This window comes from Centrocercus urophasianus, unplaced genomic scaffold (assembly GCF_019232065.1).
Source record: "Centrocercus urophasianus isolate 14NV4802_14NV808 unplaced genomic scaffold, USGS_Curo_1.0 seq_10, whole genome shotgun sequence".
Lineage (NCBI taxonomy): Eukaryota > Metazoa > Chordata > Aves > Galliformes > Phasianidae > Centrocercus > Centrocercus urophasianus.
In genome coordinates this window covers 39,784,526-39,809,262 of record NW_024884142.1, presented here as the reverse complement: position 1 = coordinate 39,809,262, position 24,737 = coordinate 39,784,526, and the positions used below count along the sequence as shown (strand labels likewise).

The following is a 24,737-nucleotide window of genomic DNA, read 5'->3' as shown; positions in this document are numbered from 1 at the left end:
CAGCGCAGGGCACACTCCCGAGATCACCGTCAGCAGGCTGACACTTCTGCTACCAGGTATCCTGCGCCCAGAGATGCAGGGCACAGCCCCCGCTAACCCCAGCCTTGCATGCAGGGCCTTTCCCCAGTGAGAGGCAGCAGAAAGCGTTAAGGACGGGGCAGTTCCCGGACGGGAGGGCGCAGCGGCGCCAGCCGTACCCACCGCCTGAGCCGCCATGCGGAGCAAGGGCAGCGCGCCACGCATGCGCTAGAGGGCTGCGCTGAGGGGCGGGGCGAGCGGCGAGCCCCGCTCCCTCCCGCCGGTGGGCCGTACCACTGTGCGGGGGTGTATGTGGAGCGTGTTTCGTCTGGCAGTCCGCTCGCTAGGCCTCTCCGGTGTCTCCTATCCGGAATGAGTGTGAGGCGAAGCGATACAGCACGGGACTAAGCGAACAAGAGACCATGTTTAGCCGCAGGCGCGTTGTCCGCTATCTCCTCCCGCCACCTCCCCCGCTTATGGCGGGTTGGGCGCGGCCCGCTCCCCCAGCTCTCCCCGAGGCCCGGCTTCGCGAGTTCCCGCTCTCTCGCGCCCGCCCCCTCCCTCCTCCTGCCCCCTCCCTCCTCCCTCGGTGCCGGCTCGGTCTCGCCTCGGCCTCCCGTTCCCTCCTCCCCCTGCCCCGACTCGTCCCCGGCGCGACGGCCCTATGGCGTACAGTCAAGGTGGCGGCAAGAAGAAAGTCTGCTACTACTACGACGGTGAGCGGGGTTCGGGGCGCGCGTGAGGGGAGAGCGCCGTTACCGCCGCACGGCGCGGCCTCTTCGCCATTGCGGCCGCCCCCTGCCCCGCATAGGCGTGGGGTCCCGGTCGCCATCCACCTGCGGCCCTGCTGGGCCCCGCCACGGGGCCGGCGGGACAGAGGAAGGAGAGCAGAGGAGGGGGACGGGGCGGGAGCTGCGGGGCCCAAGAGATCCCCGCGCTGAGCGCTGGGTTTATTGTTACCCTCCCCCCCCTCGCCCCCCTCTCCGAGAGAAAAATGAAAAAGGAGAAAAGTTGGGACACTCCCCTTCATCCGCTAAACGTGAAGGCGCTGCCGAGTCTGACTCCTCCCCTACAAAAAAAAAAAAAAAAAAAAAAATGTTAAAAAAAAAAAAAAAAGCCGAGACCGTGAGTGTGGGTTCGGCACCTGGATGTTCGTGTGGCCCGGGCCTCGTCTGGGTTACAGCGGGGAAGCGAGGATCTCCCAGGCCAGCCAGCAGCGGCGGGGCGCGGCGTGCTGGGGTGCCCAGCACCGAGTGCTGAAAGACGAGCTGCTCGGTAGCCTGCCGACTTTGCACGCTCGTGTGCGTGATGGAGCCGCCTGGCAGCTTCGGAAAGTACGCACGCCTTGCGTTTAGGTTCCGATATCTGCAGCAGCTTGTTCGTGGTTTGTTCTTGCTGCTGCAGAGAGAACTTTTCCTTATGTTCTGTTGAGTTTGCATTTGTTTTACTTTGCTTTTATTTATTTATTTTTTTTTTTCCCTTTTTGTACAAACTCGGTGGTCAGAGTACTTAAAAGATTCCATTTCTAGAATTGTCTCCCCTTTTAACCGTTTCTTGAAATCGGTGTATCAGGCTCTTGTGAGACCGAGGCTGTTTTACTCCAACGCTTTGGAGGTCTCACCATTTTGGGAACGAAGAGCAATCACAAAGCCCACGAAGATGTCCAAAGTGGCTGTTGCTGTAGCAAAGCTGCCATTCTTGGGAAATGGCAGAAATGGGGCCTGCCTTGAGCTTGCACTACACCGATGGAAGCAGAGTGTGGTTGCCGCCCCCTTCTCTTTGTTGCTGGCTCTGGTTCTTTGTTCAGCCTAAAGGGGAAGGGAGGCCCCTGTTAGGGATAGTTTTGGTGAGACTGGGATCTTACTTTTTCTGGGCAAGAGGAATCAATTTCTGCCGTGTTGAGGGGAATGCAGAAGCAATAGGTTAGAAGCATTCTGCTTGCAAATGTTTGCATCTTTAGGTTTGGATTTTTTTTCATTGTGTGGTGTTTTTTTGTTTTTTAAGAGCCAGGTGGTTGTCATTTGCTAGGCATAAATATCTTCAATTTTGCTATGATTCCTGGACTTGGTACTAGTTACTGTCAGCTCTATAAACAACCCGAAATCTGTACTGAGGGAAGAGGTGGGAGAAAGTGGGGAAGGGAGAAGTTTTGTGAAAGCAGGATAATGATGACTTGCAAACAGCTGGAGCTAATATCTTGCCTACAACTATATGCAACTAACAGAGTATCTGTTATGACCTGCTTTCCCTGTAAAAGAAATAAGATGTTGGAATGTTTTGGCTATCCTTTTTAATTTTTATTGTCGAACAGTTATTTTACACTTCTTTTGAAAGCGGAGTTGTTAGAAGAGCTTTTAGAATTAATACCTGTGGTAAACGCTTCCAGTGCTAATTTGTGGTTCATCTGATAATTTTTACTATTTTGTAACATCTTATACCAGCAAAATCTTGAATTAAACTGGGGGGAGTACTTGAAGCCTTAAATAACCCCAAACCAAAAAGTGCAAAGAGTGTTTCTAAGGGTATCGTAACTGAAAAAACAACGACACTTTTTTTTTTGCCATATTTATCCTTCCACAAAGGCTTTCACTCAGTGTCCTTGAGAGTATGTGCCAAAAAGTGTTGAAAAGCATTAGAAGTGTATGTGCGTGTTCTTTGAGGTGCAGTAGACTCCTACATATTCTTTGTGGTAGTCAGTATGGTTATCATCTCAAGTCTCTTTTTCATATTAGCCTGTCACTTAGCAAGTCTTGATTAGTGTGTTGCTATTAACATGTATCAATAATTATCAGTACCCACAACCAATAAACTTGTGGTAGATAGGAGCTTGATTTCATTTTTCTTCAGTTTATTGTTAGAAAGCGTTAGCTACGTCCACTTTGCAGTTTGTGGCCTGGGTGTCTCAGTGACCTATTTCAAAACAGATATGCATTGAACACAGCAACGAGGACAGGACCCAGATGGTCTCTCCAGCTCTGTATTCTGTACAGCAGAACACAGTTGTAAGGAATCATGCAGCAGCTAACATGGTTATAGCTGGTGTTTGTATTTGTTCTATGCCACTGCAGTAACAGGATTGTTTAGATTGCATTTTTTGCACAATTTAATGTGTATTTCCAAAAGGCTTTACCTTCATGAGAAGTTCCAGGGATCTGCATCAGAATGTGGGTGGTTCCACCCATAGAGGTGAGACTAAACTTAATAGTGCATCATATTAGTATACTCAGATGCTGTTTAAGTATGTTAGTACTTCCAGATGAACTTGTGTATCTGCAGACTTTAACTGAAGAGTGTTTCACAGAAGCAATGCTTTGAACTGTGGCTTCTAGAACTGCAGTGGTGCCCAACCTATGCTGAAGGCACAACCTTCCCTGCTTAATTTTAAAAACCTGCTTGTTTTTAAGGACTAGAGGATAAAAAAAACAAACAAACCCTGAAGTCTACAGATGTAGGAGTTTAAAGTCTATTTAAATGTCTTTGTTGGACTTATCAAGCACCAGTGATTGTTTTCTAGATTTGTCTTTGCATGATTTTGTCTATTCATGTTGCAGAAGCCAATCCAAATGTAAGTACCACTAGTAAGATTATTTTTTTTTCATGTGGTTTCTATTGTAGTGGTTGTGTTTGTGTACTTACAGTGCTTACAAAATATCTTGTGATTTCATGCTAGCTATGCTTAAAATGAGCAGAGGTATGATCTGTGTGCATAAAAAGTTTTATATGTCATTAGAGGATAAAACAATGTCCAAATGTTATATATTGCATCCTCCTTCATTCTGCTTAGACCTTTTGTAATTAGTTGATTTACTTGTCTAGTTTCTCTAAAACTCTTGGAGAAGATGTTCTTAGCATATTTCTCTGGCCTTAGCTGCTTTTCACAGCCTGCTGCGAATCTCTCAAATGTAATTGAAGTTCCTTTCAAGCATGTAGCCTCTTGTATCTGTCTGTGATAGAATATTGAACATCTGCAGGCCTTTCTGAAGCCTCTGATAGAGAGGTATGTCACATTCAACAAAGGAATCACGTGGATTTGTCTTCATTTGATGAATTGACAGGCTGTTAGTGTATTAGCATATTTGAACCCAGGGCATGGCAGTATGTGTAACAAGTTAATTTTCAGGTAGGTTTTCTGGTCGTTTGTTGGTATTGCAGTGTCTATCGTGATAAACTGTTCAGGCCCATAAGCTGGTGCTTACATTATACTGGCGTTTGGTTTGTCTTTCTTCCAAAAATGTTGAGTTCTTAACTGACATTAGGTTGTTGCCTCTCGTTACCAGCCATTTAGCTGATAATGTTATTGGTATAGAATGGTCTTTGAAGCTTTTCTGTGAACAAAATAATAGATTTCCCTACTTTCTGCATATGCTGCTTCACATTTTTTTCCCTTTACTTCATGCTTCAGTTATGTTTTCTTTTGCACTTTCCATGTGCACCCTCACTGGTGAGTGATTAGAGATTATGCTTATAACACTTAGAACACTTCTGTATGCCTTTTGCTCTGGTATTGACAACTTTGGCACCAAACACTCTTGTGTAGTCTTCAGTAGTCGTCTTTGTACTCGGCTCCACTGTATCCACTTCTCATGTATGCATATATATATATGCTCTCACCTTTGCTTTTCTCTCTCTGAGTACTCCAGTAAGGCTGTAGTGTTCCAAAAACAAAAAACAAACCAAGGAAAAGAGAGAAAGGTTCAGGGTGCGTGGAGGAAGTGCTCCTTCATGGGGTGAAGGAGAAGGAGACATTTCTCAGCAGCCTTATATTGGACGATGTTTCCAAAATGGTGACAACAGGCTAAAAATCAAGATGTCAGTGCCAAAAATGGAACCTCTTGCATACTTCTTCCTTCCCTATCCCTGCCAACATATACATCATAGAAATGCCTTGAAACTTAATGGGCTTTTTGTCCACGTGTTTCAATATTTTTTCATGAGGGTAATGCCAAAACCCTTTTTGTGTTGATGATGCAAGACTTGAAAGATGCCAATAGTATTGCTTGTCACTGAAGTGTATGATATTGAGATCTATTGTTAGTCATTACAGCTGACCTTTAATACAAAAGCATCAATATGCTTGCACTAGCTGTTCACTAGCAGATCTTCTCTCGTTTAAGCTTTCATAAAATTTGCCAGCTTGCTGAATCTTTTAAAGTTCTAGCTTGTATTGAAAACATTAAATATAGCTTTTAACTTTTTGAATGTATTTATTGATTGATTTTTACTAATTTTTAAGCATGCTGTTGTGATGGCTGGTATTCAGGTGATATTTGATTTTGAATGTTTAAATGATGCTTTTATCAAAAGATACACCCCAAATATACTCAGGGAGCATGTTAATGCTGTCCTTTCTTTTATGTAAGATAAAATAACAAGTCTTACCTTTTCCATGATATAAATAATTTCTAATATATATATATATTCTAATAATAAATAATACATTAACATTTTGAGTAAAACGTTGGTGATAATGACTGTGTGTTGTGTAATTAAAATTGAAATATACCTTAAAAAAAAAAAAAAGTAAAAACTCATTGCATCACAAACGCATTTGGGGGTGAAATTTTCTCAAAAGCACCATGTTATTTAAAGGTATTATTATGGAATTATTGTCTTCAGAACTTCGAAAGTCTTAAGCTCTTGTTAGCTTGAAGTTTTTTGAACCTATAAGAGTAACTTGAACCTATTAGAGTAACTTTTGAACCTATAAGAGAAACAAGGTGGGGTTAGTAAAAGGTGGTCCTTCTTGTAGTAGTTAGATTCAAAGAGTTCTTGAAGCTCTTTGCTAAAAGCAAATGTAGAACATACTGTTTTGTATGATGTTAGGAGATGTTTTGGTGGGAGGTATAGGGATGCTGTCCTCTTTTTTTTAACGTCTTTTGTTCTTGGCCTGCATGTGAAAACAGTATAGGGTTGCAGTATCAGCTGGAGTCTATATCTTACTAACTGATGTGCTAGTTACCATTTACTTACCAAAGTTAGGAATGAGTAAAATCTTTTGAAGTTCTTAAACAGTAATGTTTTTCCCATTGAAATGAGTTGATGAGGAGAAAGATGCTGAACAGTTCTTTCCGTTATGGCTGCTCCAGAAATAATAGCTTGTATTTTATTATGTTAATCGTATATTCATCATATCATATTCATATCACATTCATATCATATATATATTATCACAATAACAGAGATGGATGTTGGTAGAAGAGGTTAAACATTTCTGCCAGTATTCAGTGAGGTGGTGTTGCCACCAGGCAGATGGCAGCAGAGGGGCAGTCTGACAGAATGGTGTCTGACATGGCAGTACAGTGTGACATGGAAGCAGAGGTGCCTCACTGAATTCGTTCATGAGGAAAAAATGGCACCCATTGACATTCATTGATGTTTGCTGGGCATTGATGGGCATCAAACAGTAGCTGTGAGCACAGCAAGATGGCAGGTGATGTGTTTTAACAGTGGCACCATTGCCATGAAAGAAAGACAAGCTGCATTCAGTCATGCACAGCTGTCACACCATGAAATGAAGAGCATCTGAATCAGCTCATCTGTACAATTTGGCTAATGGTGGTGACTGTTTGAAAAAGTGTTTTGTAGCTGAGAACTTGCTCTATCAAGTAGTGTTATTGTGCTCTTTGTATCTATTTTAGGTGGAAATAGGAGGTGTTACTTTAGGAGCAACCTACATAGATACCTTTCTGTTACAATACATTAGGCCATATCTGTTTTGTGAAGTGTCCTTATTTACGCTATTACTTCAAAAGCTAGAAGTCGGATTTTTAGAATCCTTTAGTATTTCTAATCTTACTATAGTGCTTGCTCTTCTTGGTACTTGGTGATGCTATTGGAGGCTGATGTTTTCCCTTCCTGGTGACCTAGAGCTCATGTTAAAGAAATAAAACTACAGCTGCTCTGTAGCAGTGCTACTTCTTACCCTTCTCTATTAAAATATGTAAAATTATGTTTTGAAAACAATGTTATTTCTTTTCCAGTAGGCTAGAAACATTTATTGAAAAATTATTGAAAAACATGAAAGAAAAGTGAAAGTTTTCAAGAAGAAGGTAAAATCAGTAATATTACCAAGGAATTTCCTCAGAAGAAGAGCTATTGCAAATAACTAACAATGGGAAAGCCCTTTACAACTGAATATACCTATTAGGCTTGTCTGTGTCTTCCAAAACATGTGGAACTTAAGTTCTGTTCAGAATGGTTTGTTTCTTGGGAATGTCTGCATTTGGGGCAGAGAGAGGTGTGTTCTCCTGCTGTCCAGGCAAGAGGAAAACTTACTGGCTGGTGACAGTAGCCATTCTTTCTTCCTGGAAAGAAGTGATCTATAGTAACCATGTATCAAGTCACTATCCAATTTGACAAGAGAAGGGTTCACCTGGGTTACAAGACTGTTAATCTACTGTGGATTGGATCCCTAGCAGCAGGTGGCTTGGAAATGTTTTGTATGTGATTACAGAAGCGGGTTTGAGGCTAACTTCTGGAGTGTAACTTTTAGGATTAGCTATGAAGGGCAGGGCAAGGAAGTATCTACTTAAAATCAGCTCTTAGAAAATGGTAGGTTTACTACAGCCTCTGTTGTGGTGTAATGTCACTGACAGTGGTGGTTTCTGCTCCCTTCGTAATTCCAATTTTGTTTCCTGTTATTCTGTTTTCCAGTTCCATTCCATTGTTTTGTTAATTCATGACTTGAAATCACTCTAGGCATTTTTGCTCCCCCACTGCTGTTGGCTTGTAGTAAAGGTCTTAGTTCTGGTCTTTTTTTGCCATCTGCTTAAGCTTTTATGGGCTGTTTGTTTTCCTTGTGGTCCATTTGAAAGAGTAGTTTGTTCATATCTCTTTTTGGAATCATCATATTTACTTGTCTTTTGGGAGCGATTCTCCTAAGTAGCAACAAAAACTTGTTTTGTAATGTGAATTTGTTTCTGTAATATTGACAGGTGATATTGGAAACTATTACTATGGACAAGGGCATCCAATGAAACCTCATAGGATCCGAATGACACACAACTTGCTCCTAAATTATGGCTTGTACAGAAAAATGGAAATTTACGTGAGTATAAGCAATGGAATGTTGACTGAAGTGTGAGTATAAGCAATAGATTGTCCACTGAAGTATTGTAAGTTGGCTTCAAGTATTCTTACACAGATGAACGGGGAAGTGGGAGTAGAAATAGAAAATACTTAGTGTATTCAGTGCTCTCTTACTTAAAATTGAAGTACTGTTTTATAACTAGTAAGGATTGCAGATTGTTGTCCCTTTCTGGAAGGGGTAAGAAGCAACACCAGTAGAGGCTTTGGTGGTATTTTTAAGATTATGTGGGGGTGCGATTAGTGCAACTGCATGATGAATTTAGTGGGATTAAACTAGCAGAGTAATCCTTCATGCAAACTTCATGCAAAGCAGCACTAGTAGTAGTTTCACTATTCTCCCTTTGGAGTAGGTTAGATTTCTTTTAAGCTGTGTGCTTTAGTTAATTGTTAACTGGTTTTGCAGCATGTTCTAATTATTTCCATAACTTAATCTTGTTATCAGCGACCCCACAAAGCTACTGCTGAGGAAATGACCAAGTACCATAGTGATGAATACATCAAATTTCTCAGATCAATAAGGCCTGACAATATGTCTGAGTACAGCAAGCAGATGCAAAGATGTAAGTGTCCATATTAGCTAAATTCTGCGTTTGTATGTGTGCTTGATTGGCTGTGTTGTTTAAACCTAAATATTCAGCAGTGTGATGTTATGAATAGTGATGTCATGAATACTACCTACGTTAATTTTGAGTATTTCTAATTAAAAGCAGCTGTGTTTTCAAAGAAATGTTCTTGAAGCTTATGAAAGGACTTGCATGCAGAATGTGTGCTGGATGCAAAATAATGTTTTCTGTAGGCCAAATGCACCGGGTTAAACTTCAGTTGTGAGTGTTTGCAAAACTGTCTTAGAAATGCCTTCTAATGCAAAATCTTTCTGAAGAATAAAAGATTGCCTTAAAGAAGAATAGAAGTAAACTACTAAATATGTTGAGGGTAAGAAATGGAGCTGACTCTCCTGTTGGAGGGAGAAGGTAAAAATTGCACGTTATTCACTTTTCACATTTTCTATTAAGTAGTTTTTCAGATTTAGGAGTAACTTCAAGTTACTGTTAAAAATACAGTTTCACACAGCTCTACCAATATATAATATGTGTTTGTAGCTCTTTACAGTGCCTTATTCTCGATGTTTTTTTCCAAGAAGTTGCCCGTTTATTAAAACGATGTTAATCAACGCTTGTTCTAAAACAGACAAGTCTAACTTATTAATGAGACAAAGCTTTCTATAGAAACAAACAAACGAAAAAACAGGGAAAAAACAGTTTGGAGTCATTTTAAATGGTAAAAACAATACCAAAAGTTGATTCTGATTAGGAGTTGGGGCAAACTTTATATTTGTTTCAGAGTTCAAAATTAAGCCTGACAGAAAATGGGAGGAGGGAAAAAGTAGTTGAAATGCTAAATGAATTCTGCATTTTTATGTGCTACCCTTGCCTATACTAATGCTATTGGAATTGTGTTTTTGAAAAGTAATGTGTTTCTTGCACAGTTAATGTTGGAGAAGATTGTCCTGTATTTGATGGCCTGTTTGAGTTTTGTCAGCTATCAACTGGAGGTTCTGTTGGTAAGTATAGTTGTTTGCCAGGTATTTTGTAGCTTTATTATGTTTACGTTGGCAACATAAACCTTTGATAATATAGAACCTAAAGCAAATACAAGTTCGTTTTGCATAGGAATACTGAGATTAACAGTTACTTGATCTACCTCATATTTGACAATTTGTGTGTCAGTATTAGTAACAGATGAGATCTAGGATCAAGTGTGAGATTTAATGACTTAAAAATGAGATACTGTTTCCTATAACAAATGTAAAGACCTTCAGAAGTTTCTGACTGCGTTTCCTTTCAGTTTTGTGCCTGTCTTTTTACAGCTGGGGCGGTAAAACTGAACAGACAGCAGACAGACATGGCTGTTAATTGGGCTGGAGGACTTCACCATGCCAAGAAGTCAGAGGCATCTGGTTTTTGTTACGTCAATGATATTGTGCTTGCCATCCTTGAATTACTGAAGTAAGTTTTATGATGGAAAAAGATTAAAATTGTTTAAGGTGTCAAACTTTTTAATTTTTTAATGTTTGAAGATATGGATAGTAATTGTAATTTTTTGTCAGTTTTCGTTGTTGAACTTATACAATTTCTTGATGACGAGAGCTCCCAACTCTGTCCAATTTGGCTTCAGCAAGAAGCCCAAGCTAAAATACAGACGACGTGGAAAAAATAGTTATTAGGAGATAGGTTTGAAACACATTCTTGAAGTACTTTTTCCGCACAAGGATAGTGAACTTCTAGATCTCACTAATACATGAGCTTGAATGAAGCAGAGGATGACAATAGATTAAAAAAAAAAAAGAAAACAAATTAGACATTAACTTGGGCAAGAGATGCACCCCTTAAGATATCATCTGCTGTAATTGTAGATGGCGGGTAACAGATCTCGAAAAATTTCTCCTGTTGCTACTCATGGAGACAGAATGGCGGTCAAGATGATCCCTGGCCTGACCCTATTGGGCACTTAAGCCTTAGGTGTTTTGTTCTCAGTCATAGGCCTTTTTGATCTCTGTTTGCCCTTCTATATTCCGTCTTTCAAGCTGTTGCTAGCAAACAGGAATTTTAAGGAAAATCGTACACTGAGATTTCTTGGGTTGTTACATGAGTTAAGCTGGCTGTTAAGAAAACAATGAAGTAGCAGCTGTGCTGCTTTGGTTGTAGAATAAAAAATGAAGAGGGGAGTAACGCAGAAGTAATTGCAAAATTACCTTCAAGCAACAGTGCACCAATAAAACTTCAAATCATTAATATCAGTTATAATATTTAATGGGATTCTATCCCTTCTAATAGCATAAGGCTCGTTTTCTACGAAAAATATTTTTGGCATTTGACTGCTTGGAGGTGGAGCAACTGAATCTGCTGGTGGCAGGTGGTAGAGGGAAGCAGCAGTAATCAGGAAGTGATTTTAAAAATGGAAGAAGTTGCTAATGGCACAGATATTTCATATTAAAACATTCATTTTAATATGCGCATATTGAGGATATGAGGAGAAGCTGAGCGAGTTCTGGTTCTTCGTTTTGCAGAAGAGTATCCTCAGGGGAGACCTTTTAGGGGCTGTCCAGTACCTAAAAGGGGCCTGGAAGAGAATTCTTTATCAGTGAGTATAGTGATAGGACAAGGAGTTACAGGCTTGTGCTAAAATGGTAGATTTAGATTAGATGTTAGAAAGGAATTATTTACTATGCAGGTGGCAAGGCACTAGAAGATGTTGCTCAGAGAGGCTGTGAATAGATGGAAGTGTTCAAGGCAGGGTTGGATGGGGCTTTAGACAGCCTGATCTGTTGGAAGGTGTTCCCTGCCCATGGAGGTTGAAACTAGGTGGTCTCTTCCAGCCAAAACTGTTCCATGATTTTATGATTGTGTCTCTGCAGTCTAACAAAAGCAGTATGATTTTTCTGTGGTCCAGCTTTGACTATTGTTTTTTAAATCTTGTGTGTGAAGGAAGTAACCTTCCAAATAGATATGGGCTATGTCACCATAGGAAACTATTCTGTTTGGTATCTTGTTAAGAGAAAAATCTTAGAACACATGAAACCATGGCTGCTCTGTAATCTATAGCACTGTGAAAAGGTTAGTGTAAATGTCTTCTGATGTTGATAGACTTTATTCTTTGCTGAACGGCACAGGATTTAAGGGATGTTTACTGTTGTTTTCAGTGCTCTTGCCATGAAGCAACTTTCTTTATCCCTCTCAAATAAAATGATCTGAAACTTGCACTATTAAATAACTATTAAGCCATATCATGGTTGTATGTTAATGGTAAGTGCAGTACAGTTGGAAACAAGAACATGCTTATATTTTTAGTCTTTGCAGAGGTGAAAAAGGAAAGTTGATGGAAAATATTAAAATATTTTTTTTTGTGGGCTTATGGAATATGGATTATGGCTGCTCCTGACACTGATTCTTCAAAAATTCTTGAAAAGCAAACACGAGGTGTTTTATTGCAGAATGTTTTGGCAATTACTGAGAAAGACAAAAGTGTACCACAAAAGGGGTGAATTCTAAGGATCTGGACAGCAGAAGATGGTGTGAATAGGATTAAAAGGTGAAATTACTACTGACTTAGGACAGCTCAGTTAAATATTGAATGCGTTGCATAATAAAAATCACTTAAAGATGAGCTTATTGTCACCATTATCCGAACTGTACTGATAATTCTGAGAGTTACGGTAACTTCAGAATTATAAACTTTATCATAATCTGGGATTTATTTATATTTTTCTGTGGTAGGTATTGATATCTTATAAACATAACAGAAAATTGTGATTTCTCAATTTTTCTTTCTAGGTATCACCAAAGAGTGTTGTATATTGATATTGATATCCATCATGGTGATGGTGTTGAAGAAGCATTTTATACCACAGATCGTGTCATGACAGTATCATTCCATAAGTATGGTGAATATTTTCCAGGCACAGGGGACCTTAGGGTAAGACTGAGCATGAAATTTCATTGCAATAAATTCCCTCTTATGCACTTCCTTGTGGACACTACTTTAGTACTGTTATTGCAATCATACTCCACAAAAATGTGTATTTTCTGAAAATTTATCATGTTAGTCTGGAGTAATAGTTGCGTTGAGGAACCTTAGGAAGAAATACAGGATATTGGGAAGCAAATTGCTTACTTCTAGATATGTTAAACCATCTCTTTGGCTTTGGGATAAATTGTCTGAGCAGTGTGCTACACCTGTAATTACAGTCTCTGCATTTCAGTTCTGCACGTACAGAGGAAAGTAGCTCTTCGGACATCACAGGGCTTCACATCTTAGTTCAAGCAAAATAAATTTATGCAGTAGTTTAAGTAGTCGCAGTGTTTCACATGCAACTGTACTGTGCTAGGTTTGCTTAGTAATACAGTTGGTTCATTTGTTATTATTTCATACGTTAATAAGGTATGTTTTGAATTTTAATGCTGCTCACTGCTGAAAAACTTCAGCACGCTCCGCAGATGATTTACTAGCATTATATCTAACTTGAAGAAGGGAACAACAGAGTGTGAAGCGTTATTATTTAAGTTGGTGAATCTCTGGCAAAGCTGAGAGTGACAAGTAATTTGCCTGGATCCTAAGATTATTATTATTATTTATTTTTTTTTAAGTAAGTTAAGTCATTCCTTTTGTTAGACTCTATCTCATCAGAGCAGGAAGTTGTTCCACTTTGCAACTTGAAATATGATTTCAGATATTAAGATTAGTATATTCTTCACTTGATACTTGCATTCAGCCTCTCTTTATGACAGCACTCCAATGATAAATTAATTCCTTGTTAACAGCTTTGTTACGTTGGTTTCTAAGTGCAGTTGTTATATTAGAAAACTAATAAAAACTACTAAAAAGCAGATCTATGAAAATATTGTGTTCAGAAGGTATTAACTTCGTTGTTTTTACACTGATTCAAGTGATACAGGTACCTGTGTTTACAGTAATGCTTCTAGAATGTGTATTGCAGTGTGATGTGATGATACCCAGTGGACAACGCTGTAAATCAAAGCTGAGCATTAAGTCAGTGGGGTGCTAAGTGTGTTCATTTCAATTGTTTTTTTGGAGGTGACTGTTGTTATAGTTCTTAAATTTTGTTAAACCGCTTTCTGAGTTGATTTAGGAAATCAGATTTGGTGTCGTTTTTTATGCATGTGATTTAACTCGACTGGCCACAAGGTGGCGGTGGTGCATTAAACAAGAAAATAGTGCGGGATGTTTATAAGATAGCTTTTGTTGCTGAAATTGGCTAGGTTTTCTTTTCTTTTTTGGAGGATTAGATATCTTTGTCTTAGAAGCAGCACTTCCTGTTGACAGAGGAGTTTGTGGATTCTTCACCTCACCACACCCAGGACAAGGAATTAAAAGATACATGTTTGAAGTAAATAATTTGTATGTTATTGGGATTTTTTCAGCACAATGTCAGTGATGAATAGTACCTTAGGCATTATAACTTGTCCTATGTTGCTAGATAGTATTTTTCAAATGATCGTGGTCTGCATACCAGCAGACTTAAGCAGGCTTCATTACAGCTAACTGCGTATGTCACCTTCCTGCCAAGGAGAAAAATGCAGCAACTTTTTCTTATCTCTAGAGTTTGCAAAGTTAATTGCGCTTAATAATTAATGTGTTCCGGAAACCATTATTCTATTGCTTGTTTCTGCTCAACTTGATTTTCTTTTGGCTATTTACGTCAACCAAATCTTAATCTTGTGGTCAGTGGACTCTGCTCAGGCTTGTTTTAGTAATTTCTGCTTGGTCTAGTTTGCTGATCAATTTATAGTTATTTGGTGTAGAGACAAATCATGCAAGAATTCAGAATTCTCCGATTGTAGAATCACCAATGTATCTCATTTACAGACAGGTTGCATTCCTCTATTCTAGTTCAGCTATATTCACCTTTTTTTTTTTTTTTTTTTTTAATTAAAGGGAAATGCATAGACATTTAGCTGTCTGTGTTTTAGAATAAGATGGACTTGATTTCTTTTATATCTGAAAAGCGAGGATCACTTCAGAAAAATTGGCTTCTGAGAAACTAGATGTAATTTTGGATTACTGACATGCTACAAATCAGAGATGTGTTTAGCAGGGGTTTTCAGTGTTGCTTGCAATGCTGTGAACTCTTATAATCTGCTGGAAGAGGATGTGCTACGCTGGGCCACTGAACAACAATAAAAGGTGGCTACTGAAAAGGGTACGTTGCAATTCCGTATGCTGTGAAAAATGCATTTTTCAGGAAAGGAAAAATATCCATGACTATTTCAACACCTTCAGTTGATAAGTTTAGTGTTGCTGGGTCATCCTGCTAGGGACTTGGATTTTTTCAAGGGTGTAGGGCCTCTTAGTGCATATTGTTATTTCATGAGTTTACAGCCAAACTGATTATGTTGTATCTTATTGTCTTCCCCACTGCACCTTGATTAGTGGCAGAGAGCTGCAGTTTGCAAACTGGATCAGTTTCTGTCTTGTTTGGTGCTGAGCTAAAGGGACAAAATAGGAATGTGTGGCATGTGAGTATCTTTAGGTATTAAGCTGATAATCAATGGATCCAGAGTTGATTCAGTCAACATTTATTTATTATTATTTGTATACCAAGACTTCTGATACATGTGTTGTCCAGGAATGCCATTTAGATAGGTTTGTGTAGTTCCTGAATTGTCAACTGATGAAAATGAGAATAATCTGCCTGAGTTTTGGTTGGTTTTTATTTTGTTTTTCTTAGATTGGAAAGTATTTCTTGAAGGCATCCTGTAACTGGCTTCAATTTCTTTCTCCTTTCTATTCAACAAGTGCACTATCCTATGTTTGGACCAGAGAATACAGTTTTAAACACTCTCTCAAATAAAAATCTTATGTATTGTGCATCTTACCTTGCTCTCAGTTCTCTTTGCTTTTTGCTCAGCAGTTTTTGCTGGGCTAAATTGATTGGTTTTATGTCATCTTTTAATCTTACGTTTTTCAATTAAAAAAATCAAATGTACTTCCTGCAAGTGTTGTGTTGGCATACAATTATTACAGTTCAAAGTGAAAAATCAGAATCAAATACAGTATTTTGCCTGTTTTTCCCCTCATGGCATCAACGGTGATTCAAAATAGCTCATTGTAGTTGTATAAATTTTTTTTTCCATGATACTATTGTGTGTTATTAGAAGTATAAGAATGTTTTCCATCTTTACTTATAGGACATTGGTGCTGGGAAAGGCAAATACTATGCTGTCAACTTTCCAATGAGGGATGGTATAGATGATGAATCATATGGACAGATATTCAAACCAGTGAGTGTTTTTCTGAACTCTTTGGTATTATGGTTTTTTTTTTCATTTTGTGACTTTGTTTTTGTAACGTGAATTAACAACTGGATGTTTTATATTGATTATAGATTATATCAAAAGTAATGGAGATGTACCAGCCCAGTGCTGTAGTATTACAGTGTGGAGCAGATTCATTGTCTGGTGATAGGTTGGGATGCTTTAATCTTACTGTTAAAGGTAAGTGGAAAAGTGTTTCTGTTTGTTCTCTGTAACTTTTTACTCAAGAGAAACTTCTACCTGTTGTGTGATTTTCCAACAAAATTGCGAGATGAGGATTGGAGTTGGAGAGATTTTGTTCATTACCATGATTAATCACCTCTTTCTTTATTATACAGAAATGACCAAAGGAAACCCAGAAGTTGTCTCTTTCTATCCGCCTAAAAAAGTTAAGAACTCCGGTTTTCCATGTTCCTCCTAGCCACTCAACTGATTCCCTTTCTTCTATGTACAGGCTTTTCTGTAGCTTTAAAGCAATGTCCTGGATTGATAGGATGACCACAGTAGTCCTACAGCAACACTTACTGTGATGGGCAACTAACAAAACTAGCGGGTCTCTTAGTAGGACTCCTAAACATCAAACATCTTGTTGGGCATAAAATAGGTATTACTGAAATTAGAATACTGATTGCATTGTTATGTTTATGCTGTTGTTTTTTATGATGAGCTTTGTGGTAGCATTTGCTTTTAATAAGCTTCGTAGAATTCAGCTGTTTTTACTATTAGATTTCTACCTAAAAGGATGATTCTTAGAATTGAGGTGAGAGGTTAATTTAGCAAACAACATAGCTTAAATGGTTAATACTAATATTTATAAAATGTTTAATTTATGTTGAACTGTTTATAAACCTTGAATCCAGTCTAGTTGAATCACTGATTTTTTTCTGGGGTTTATTTTTGTGTTTTCTTAATGAGGCAATGAGTGTTTTGTAGGCAACAGTATAGTATCTGTTGGGTCTGCAGTGTTTCAGGGTTCTTTTTTTGATTTGCACCAGGTGGCAAAGCTCCTTCAGTTGCCCATACAGATCAGATTTTTTTTCATCTTACATATCTTGGAAACCAAGAGAGCTGCTGCCTCCTACAGATGCCTTTCAGTATCTACTTGCTGTATCTACCTGGACTGTGTACTGTCTTGGCACCAGTTCACTCTGTAAGCAAGACTTAGCAACCTTTCATACAGGTTCAAATTTAGAAGTAGAGAGGACCAAGTACTGATTTACTTTTTTTTCTTTCTTCCCATTTTGTGTTTAACTGAGAAATTATCCCTAGATTTGTCTCTGTCTTTTCATAGCAAGTATCAATGCAAAACACAAAATACTCGTTCTAAGAGCATTTCAATACTGCAGTGATAAGAGACCGTCATGCAAAGTCTCTGAAAACTGGGATGGATAATATTTGGTGTGTTTTACACGCTTCTTACCTGTAAATCTTGACTTGTTGTGAAATTGTGCTTAGTTGTAGAGGGTGACAGTTCTGTTTTACTTGAACCAATTCAATTCTTATCAAATAAGTATTGCTTATAATGAGCTCTAAGCGTATAAAAATATATGCAAATCACATTTTTTTCTTTAATAGGCGTTTTGTATATATTGTCAAATATTTTTGTTTGTGACAGGTCATGCAAAATGTGTGGAAGTTGTAAAGACTTTCAACTTGCCATTGCTGATGTTAGGAGGAGGTGGATATACTATTCGCAACGTTGCTCGATGCTGGACATATGAAACTGCTGTTGCCTTAGATTGTGAAATTCCTAATGGTAAATATTAATCCACAAATTAATACCTTGTCAAGAAATAATCATGGGAATGTCAAAGTGAAAGGATAGTAATGGTAATATTTACCAAGTGCAGTGTGTCAGTTTAGAATGAGATAGAGAAAGCTATCGTTAAGGCTTAGATGGTAACTTTTCAGTAGCTTACACACAAAACAAACTTTAGAGGCTTAGGGCTTGCTTATGCTTTGATCAAAGCTTTAAATTACCAGATTGCTTTTTTAGTATATATTTTATTGTATGTTTGACAGTGTTTTGATTATGACAGCACAGACCTCTGTAAGGTGGGTATTGCAGATATAGTGTTCATGAGAAAAGGTTGAGTATACAAGTGCCCATTTTGCACAGTAAAACTTAACTATTTCTTCATTATATCTTTGAGCTAAAAGTGTCTGTATTGACATCATCTCTTCCGTTTGTCTCAATTTCGGCTATGCAAACTCTTTAAACTTCTAAAGCAAAAAGAGCAATAGTTAGCTTCTTTTAAATCCTTGAATAGTGGAGTCATTTACCTGAGGAATATCTCCATATATCTCGCACTCCCTGTGATTCTGGCCAAGTATATTTCTGGATGTATTTTTTGAAAGCTTTTCTATGAAGTTGGTGCTTGAACTGTCTTGTTGCATCAGCCATTGTCTTTCATGTTGGACTGCGGTTTTACTGATAACATTTTGATATACATAGGTCACTCCAAAAGTAATCTCTCTTACTGCTGTGGAAACTACAGTGGATACAAAAAGAACAATACTATTTGATACAGCAAACTCTTAGCTACAAAACACTATTTTTCAACACAGTCACTATGAGCTTTGCATTTTTACCAGTGATGAGTAAGAGCCTGAATACCACACTTACATGTGAGCATCAGCAGAGGTGACCCACTGTCTGTGTCACTGCTGCTGAAACACGCTACCCACCACCTACCTCACTTTGCTCGCATCTGTTGTTTGGTCTCCATAAATGCTCAGCAAGCATCAGTAAGTGTCAGCTATTTTTTCTGCATGGAGAAATTCACTTCCACACCTTTGTTTCATCTGCACTTCCATGTCAGATGCCATTCTGTCAGACTGCCTCTCTGCTGCTATCTGTCACGTGGCAACAAAATATAACAGAATGTTGGTGGGAAGGTTCAACCTCTACTATGCTACCATTAGCATCTGCCTCTGATGTCATGGATCAACATCATAAAACAGGAAATATTACTTTTGGGGCAGCCTTTGTACCCATCATGTGTTTTACTAGAGGAATATTCTGACTGGCACACATAAGGTAACTTGGAAGTAGCTATAAATAATCATCAGTGAATCATGCCTCATCTCCAGAATTAGCATTTTTAATGATTAGGTTTGTTACTTACGCATTGTCAGCATGTGTTCTAGCGTGATTAAAGTAGAACTTTATTCTTTTTGTATTGTGTTGTGCAAAGAAAAAATGTTTAACGTGTTGAGTAATTTAGAGAAAAACACTGAAAGATTTGTACGTTTTGTATTTTGTGTACATTTTGTATTTAAAATGATTGAAATCACCATTGGGTCACAATTGTCTTTTCTGTTCTGTTTTATAGAATTACCTTACAATGATTACTTTGAGTATTTTGGACCAGACTTCAAGCTCCATATTAGTCCATCAAATATGACTAATCAGAATACTCCAGAATATATGGAAAAGATCAAGTAAGTAGTGCTTACCTTATTTGCCAAGTACTTGTGTGAGTTGTTTCTCCAGAGGCTTAATTTTTACACAAGTTTCCCTATTACACACTGAAAAAGTACTAAATAGAAATGACGTATTTTCTCTTTATCAGAAGATGAACTTTTAATTAAGAAGTCTGTGCCTACAATGGTTTCTACGCTTATGAAGTCCTGTCTACTTAAATATGAAAGCTTAAGACTCAATTTAGATTTTTTTCACTTCTTCCAGCAATTAAAGAGAGAACTGTTTTATTTGGCTTGCTATTTTGATTTTGAAAGAAGTTTATCCTGTCAGGAAAGAAGCTGTGGTGTGCACTGATTATTAGGCTTCCAAATTCTTGTCTAAACATGAATTGATTGTCATTCTTTGTAGCTGTCAGCCTTAAAAAATAAAAATAAATCACGTGGGTAGACATCAAAAACTGTGGAAAGATAGCAACATGCCTGCAAGCAATTGAGACTGTAGTTTGACAAGTCCACAAGAGTTGACAAGCTATAGAGATAGTGTTCTTAGGCTTTGCTGCTTCTTAGTTCAGTTTTTGCCTACCCACATCATGAAGGTTTGTTTGCAAACTAATGTTGTGCTTCAGAAATGGAATAATACTTAAGAATAATCAAATCTGTACTCATCTAATAAGAGATAATTGATTAACCTGAAGTACTCATTGTTTACAATGGTTTGTTCCTAATTTGGATTTAGAAGGTCATGTGATAGAAACAGAAAAAGAGACTTGTAAGGATCTCATACAACCTCAGTTGCCATTCACACTTTGAATTGTTCAGAGGGATACTGAGACAGTTGTCACAAATGCTGATGCTTGTAACCTGCCAACACTTCTCTCCACTCAAACTTCTTTGGATCAGTAATTTTGAGTCTCAGGTATTTGTTCTTGTTCCTGCATGTGGCCCTATGGAGTGCGGGATCTGTCGCATCAGTTGGCTTGGACAAGAATGTCTGTCTATTCTCTCTTAAATAGTTAGTAAGCAATTTCATCCAAACGGATCGCTTCTGATCACAATCTCGTTGCTGCACACAGCATGGAAGTAGTCATGCTTTAAGTGTCTTTTTTGTCACGCTTTTTTCAGATACTAGTTTATTATCCAGCCTGATACTCTTGTCTATTAAATAGAGTAATGCTGTCACCAGGGTCACCAAGTGGGAAGGACACCTACTGATCTAGTGGAGAACTGAAGATTGAAGTTAGCTAACGATATATGCTTAAAATTTAAAAGAATGTGATAGCAAAATAGGCTGTGAATACTAGTGATCTGCTAGGGATGGAAAGCTTTCTGAAAACTTTCTTAAAGATAAGCAGGTTAACTTTGGGTGCAGAATTTGCAGAATTAAATACAAAATCCAAGGAAATGCTACTTCTGCAGAGTAGTAACTTTATATTACTTACAGGCAACGCTTATTTGAAAACTTGCGCATGTTACCTCATGCACCTGGTGTACAGATGCAGGCCATTCCTGAAGATGCTGTTCATGAAGATAGTGGAGATGAGGATGGAGAAGATCCAGACAAACGCATTTCAAGTAAGAAACACTATAAAGTCCAAGTAGAGTCATCCTAGTTTCAACTATTCAGAACCTCAGTCTTAGAAGTGTGATGCTGGATGATTGGCAATTGGAGAAGTCATTTTCCAAGTTAAAAACTTTTGCCATAGTTCTACCAGTCTTGTGGTTATTAAAATGGCATCTGTGCCCAAATATTAATCTGTAAAGGAGTTTTCAAGAAGTGCTCGAGAGTACTTGAGTCTTGGAGCGAGTTGTTGCAGTTTATTTTAATATACTCCAGAAGCGTTAAATGAAGGACTTAGCTTGTGACTTGCTATTCATAAAAACAGTAATGAAATAAGTGTTTCTGAAAGTAAATTGTCTCTCTGATTCATAGTATATTTTTACTAGTTCTTAATTTAGTAGTTCTTCTTATGTCTATGTAGTCAGTCTGTATTCTGACCTTTTTGTTTAATTTCATAACTGTCCATCTCAGTTCGAGCATCTGATAAGCGCATTGCCTGTGATGAAGAGTTTTCAGACTCTGAAGATGAAGGGGAAGGCGGACGGCGAAATGTTGCAGATCACAAGAAAGGAGCAAAGAAAGCTAGGATAGAGGAAGACAAAAAAGAGACAGAGGACAAAAAAGCAGGTAGGAGTCTATGGTTATTTTATCCTACCTTTTAGAACAACAGGCATCTGTCCTGCTGGAAGAAGGATACATTCTGTGTTAAGAGCTATTTTACTATTGAAACAGTGGTTGTTTTTTTTATCATATCTTAATCTATTTTAAAGTTTAATCAGTTTCACCATTGATTTTTAAGATGCAGCTATTCATCCTGAAATAGTATTTCCATGCAAACTGGAAGGATAGGATCAGTGTTGTTTCTTCCCATACTTGAAGCTTTTAAAGCCAGGGGTTTATTAGGGTTAAAAAAAAAAAATTATCTTTAACTATGTTACGCAAATAGTTTGTTCCTTTTTGCTTTGATAGAGTGAGGCTGCTAGTTTTCTTCTGAAACTGAAGCTTGATAGGTTTCTAGGAATAGTATACTTGAAAGAACTTTTGGACTTTTCCAGTGAAAGTCTGTATCATAAGAGTATGAGACTGAACCCCATAAAGCTTTGGGGAAAATGCAGGCGTTGACTGTTTCAGCCAGTCAAGAGGAACTATGCCTGACTTAATTTGAATCACTTGGCACCATGCCCAGGTAATTCCCAAGGATGGATGCATTTAATACTATATGTCAATAAGCAAATTTACTTTTTTCTTTCCCTAAAGTTGTTTCTCTTAGCTTCAATTGTATCTATGAAGTATAGCTGTCCCCGATTTTTTTTTTTTTTTTTTTCTTTCCTTCTAAAGTACACTTGGATCTCTTCATATATTTAAACCAAGTAATTTTTATTTTTAGATGTTAAGGAGGAGGATAAATCCAAGGACAACAGTGGTGAAAAGGCAGACACCAAAGGGTAAGCAATTAATTAATGTCGCCTTACTGAAGAGCATTTGGTAACTTAAAAGTATTCTTAAGTATTGATTTCTGTACATATCCCTCATAATACTAAACATTTACGAGTTAGAACAATACTAAGTCAACGCTGCATTTCTGAAATGGTTAATCTAAAAAAAAAATCATGCATCTTAACAGCTTATTTTTGTTTTTGTACAGAGCAAAATCAGAACAGCTCAGCAATCCTTGAACAAAAGATAGCCTCACATCAATTGCAGAACATAATGCTAGAGTTGGAGAATACCTAAAGGAAGAAGTTTTCATATTGAGAAAGACTGCTGATTTCATTTTTGTACTATTTGGCATGGACAGTATTTATTTTCAAACGGCTTTGTTCTGGTTTTTGGCAAGTTGTATTGTGAGTTTTCTAATTATGAGGCAGAAATTCCTTTCTTCACCATGCTTTATGTAATAGTATTTAAAATGGATGTGAGTTATGTTAAATGTCTAAACTGATCTATTAAAGTAATTTGCCTTTCCTGAGCTGATTTTACCTTTTTTGTAATTTTATCTTTATTAAAAAAAAAAAAAAAGTACTTGGTTGTCTTCTGTCCATCATTGAACTAAAAAGGCAAAGCTCCGTGTAAATTGAACAGACTTACATTTATCTGTGAGTAGCTGATAGATTTAGATAGACAGCTGGTGAATATTCAAGTTGAACTGTGCTGCTTCATGTACTTCAATGGCTGCTGCCAAGAGTGATGACAAATATAATGAATACGTGAGATTTGAACAAGTTGAATAAATGGGGGAAGAGGTATTTGAGTGGTATGGTTATACAAACTTGCATTTTGGTACAGAATTTTAAAACTCAACAGCAAAATGCCTTGTGTCCAAGAATCTTTCCCACCATCAGTATCTACTCCCCAAATTGGTTCATTTGCTGTAAATTAAATTTCTATAAGGTCATCTTTCAAAATATACAAAATAAGAAGTAAAGGTTTGGCTGTAAATAATAATCTGTCCTGATTTTTTTTTTAGTAGCTGTAAGCATTGTAAAATGTTGTCCCTGTTTTAAAAACAAAAATGTTTACTTTTTTCTTTGTTGATTGCTTAGTTCATTCTGTTGTCTGAACTGAAACACAGAAATCTGAGCATACTTGTTCCTTTTTTTTTTTTTCCTCCTCTCAATCTTTGTTTTCAGGCTTACGGAGCATTGAATGCTGAAGTTTTCAGGATTGCTGTTAATTTCAAGTAGTTTGTGAATTAACTGCTGATCCTGTTGGTAATTGAAGTTAACTATGTGTTAATTAGTGGACTGAAATACAATGTTTAAGGAGAGAAGATACTTTTTATTTGTACCAAAGAGGTAAAATGCTGTTTCTTTGTTTTCTTTGAGGATAGTGGAGGTACAAACACAAGGACCAAGACTGTGGCTTTGGGTACGTTTGTGAGCATCTGTGGTCTCCTTTGTGCATCTAATGCCTGCTAGCTCTCTAGGCCAAAGGATAAAAGTTAGATTTCAGGACTATAGGAAGGTCATGAGTTTGTACCAAAGAGGTGAGAAGTGATAAATGATGCCATAAGCATGCCTCTAAGTGCCCACTGATATTTGCAAGGAGTTCAGCACTCTAGATTCTGTTAGAGAAGTTTTCACAGGGCTGAAAGTGACAAATATATTTGTATTATATATATGTCTTAAGGTGGTGGGTTTGTTTATTTTTTTTTAAGTTGATATATACTTTTTTTGTATCTGTTAGAGGGTGTTAGTTCAAGTGACCTGTAGTCTCTGCCATTGTTACAAGTATAACAAAAAACTATTTATCAGATAATGGTGTTGAAAAGGCCAAATTTCTAACTTTGGATCACTTCAATACAAAGCAATGAAATCTAATGATGTTATGAATGAAACCCAAGAATACTTGTGATTGCAACCCCCAAGTAACTCAAATTTAAAAAAAAATAAATAAAAAATTGTGTCATCCTGCATTGTTTATGAGAAATTACAGTGCTAATAGAAATGCTGGATGCTACTGTATCCTTCTGAGTCCTGATAAATATCTCTTCCGGTTAAAGGCAGGTGTAATACTAAAGTATATACCTTTGTCCTTATGAAGCCCCTCTACTTAAAAAACATACCTTGAATTAACTGTGTGAATTCTCCAAACATAAGCATTTTAATTAATTTGTTTTTCCCTTCTGGAAAGAAGCTGTTGGTAACCCTTCTATAAATTGTGCAGATTTGCTCTGCAAAATGAATGTCTCTTGTGCCATAATGTAACATAACCAGTTATGTTATGCTCAGTATTTAAGTCTAGAGGAGAAAACTTTTGCTTTTTTCCTTTGTCCTTAAAGGACTGACATATAATTCAAGTATAACTTGCTTTTA

The 24,737-nt window shown here is 37.8% G+C and overlaps 1 protein-coding gene across 1 annotated transcript; it reads left to right on the top strand.

Annotated features, from left to right (window-relative positions):
• The first annotated feature begins 593 nt into the window (after nucleotides 1–593).
• Nucleotides 594–22,891, top strand: HDAC2 (histone deacetylase 2). Its single transcript, XM_042817431.1, has 14 exons — nucleotides 594–734; nucleotides 7,953–8,065; nucleotides 8,549–8,666; nucleotides 9,593–9,667; nucleotides 9,974–10,112; nucleotides 12,438–12,579; nucleotides 15,813–15,905; nucleotides 16,010–16,118; nucleotides 17,554–17,694; nucleotides 19,274–19,382; nucleotides 20,806–20,936; nucleotides 21,394–21,549; nucleotides 22,310–22,367; nucleotides 22,568–22,891. Exons 1-14 carry the CDS (start codon nucleotides 683–685, stop codon nucleotides 22,596–22,598), a joined length of 1,467 nt encoding a protein of 488 aa, XP_042673365.1. The 5' UTR covers nucleotides 594–682; the 3' UTR covers nucleotides 22,599–22,891.
• Nucleotides 22,892–24,737: the final 1,846 nt, after the last annotated feature.

Bases quoted from the DNA above. Each gene is read 5' to 3' on its own strand.
- HDAC2 (XM_042817431.1), top strand. From the start codon at position 683: ATGGCGTACAGTCAAGGTGGCGGCAAGAAGAAAGTCTGCTACTACTAC. The intron at 8,066-8,548 runs GTGAGTATAAGC...TCTTGTTATCAG, and splicing joins ACAGAAAAATGGAAATTTAC to CGACCCCACAAAGCTACTGC. The intron at 8,667-9,592 runs GTAAGTGTCCAT...TTTCTTGCACAG, and splicing joins CAGCAAGCAGATGCAAAGAT to TTAATGTTGGAGAAGATTGT.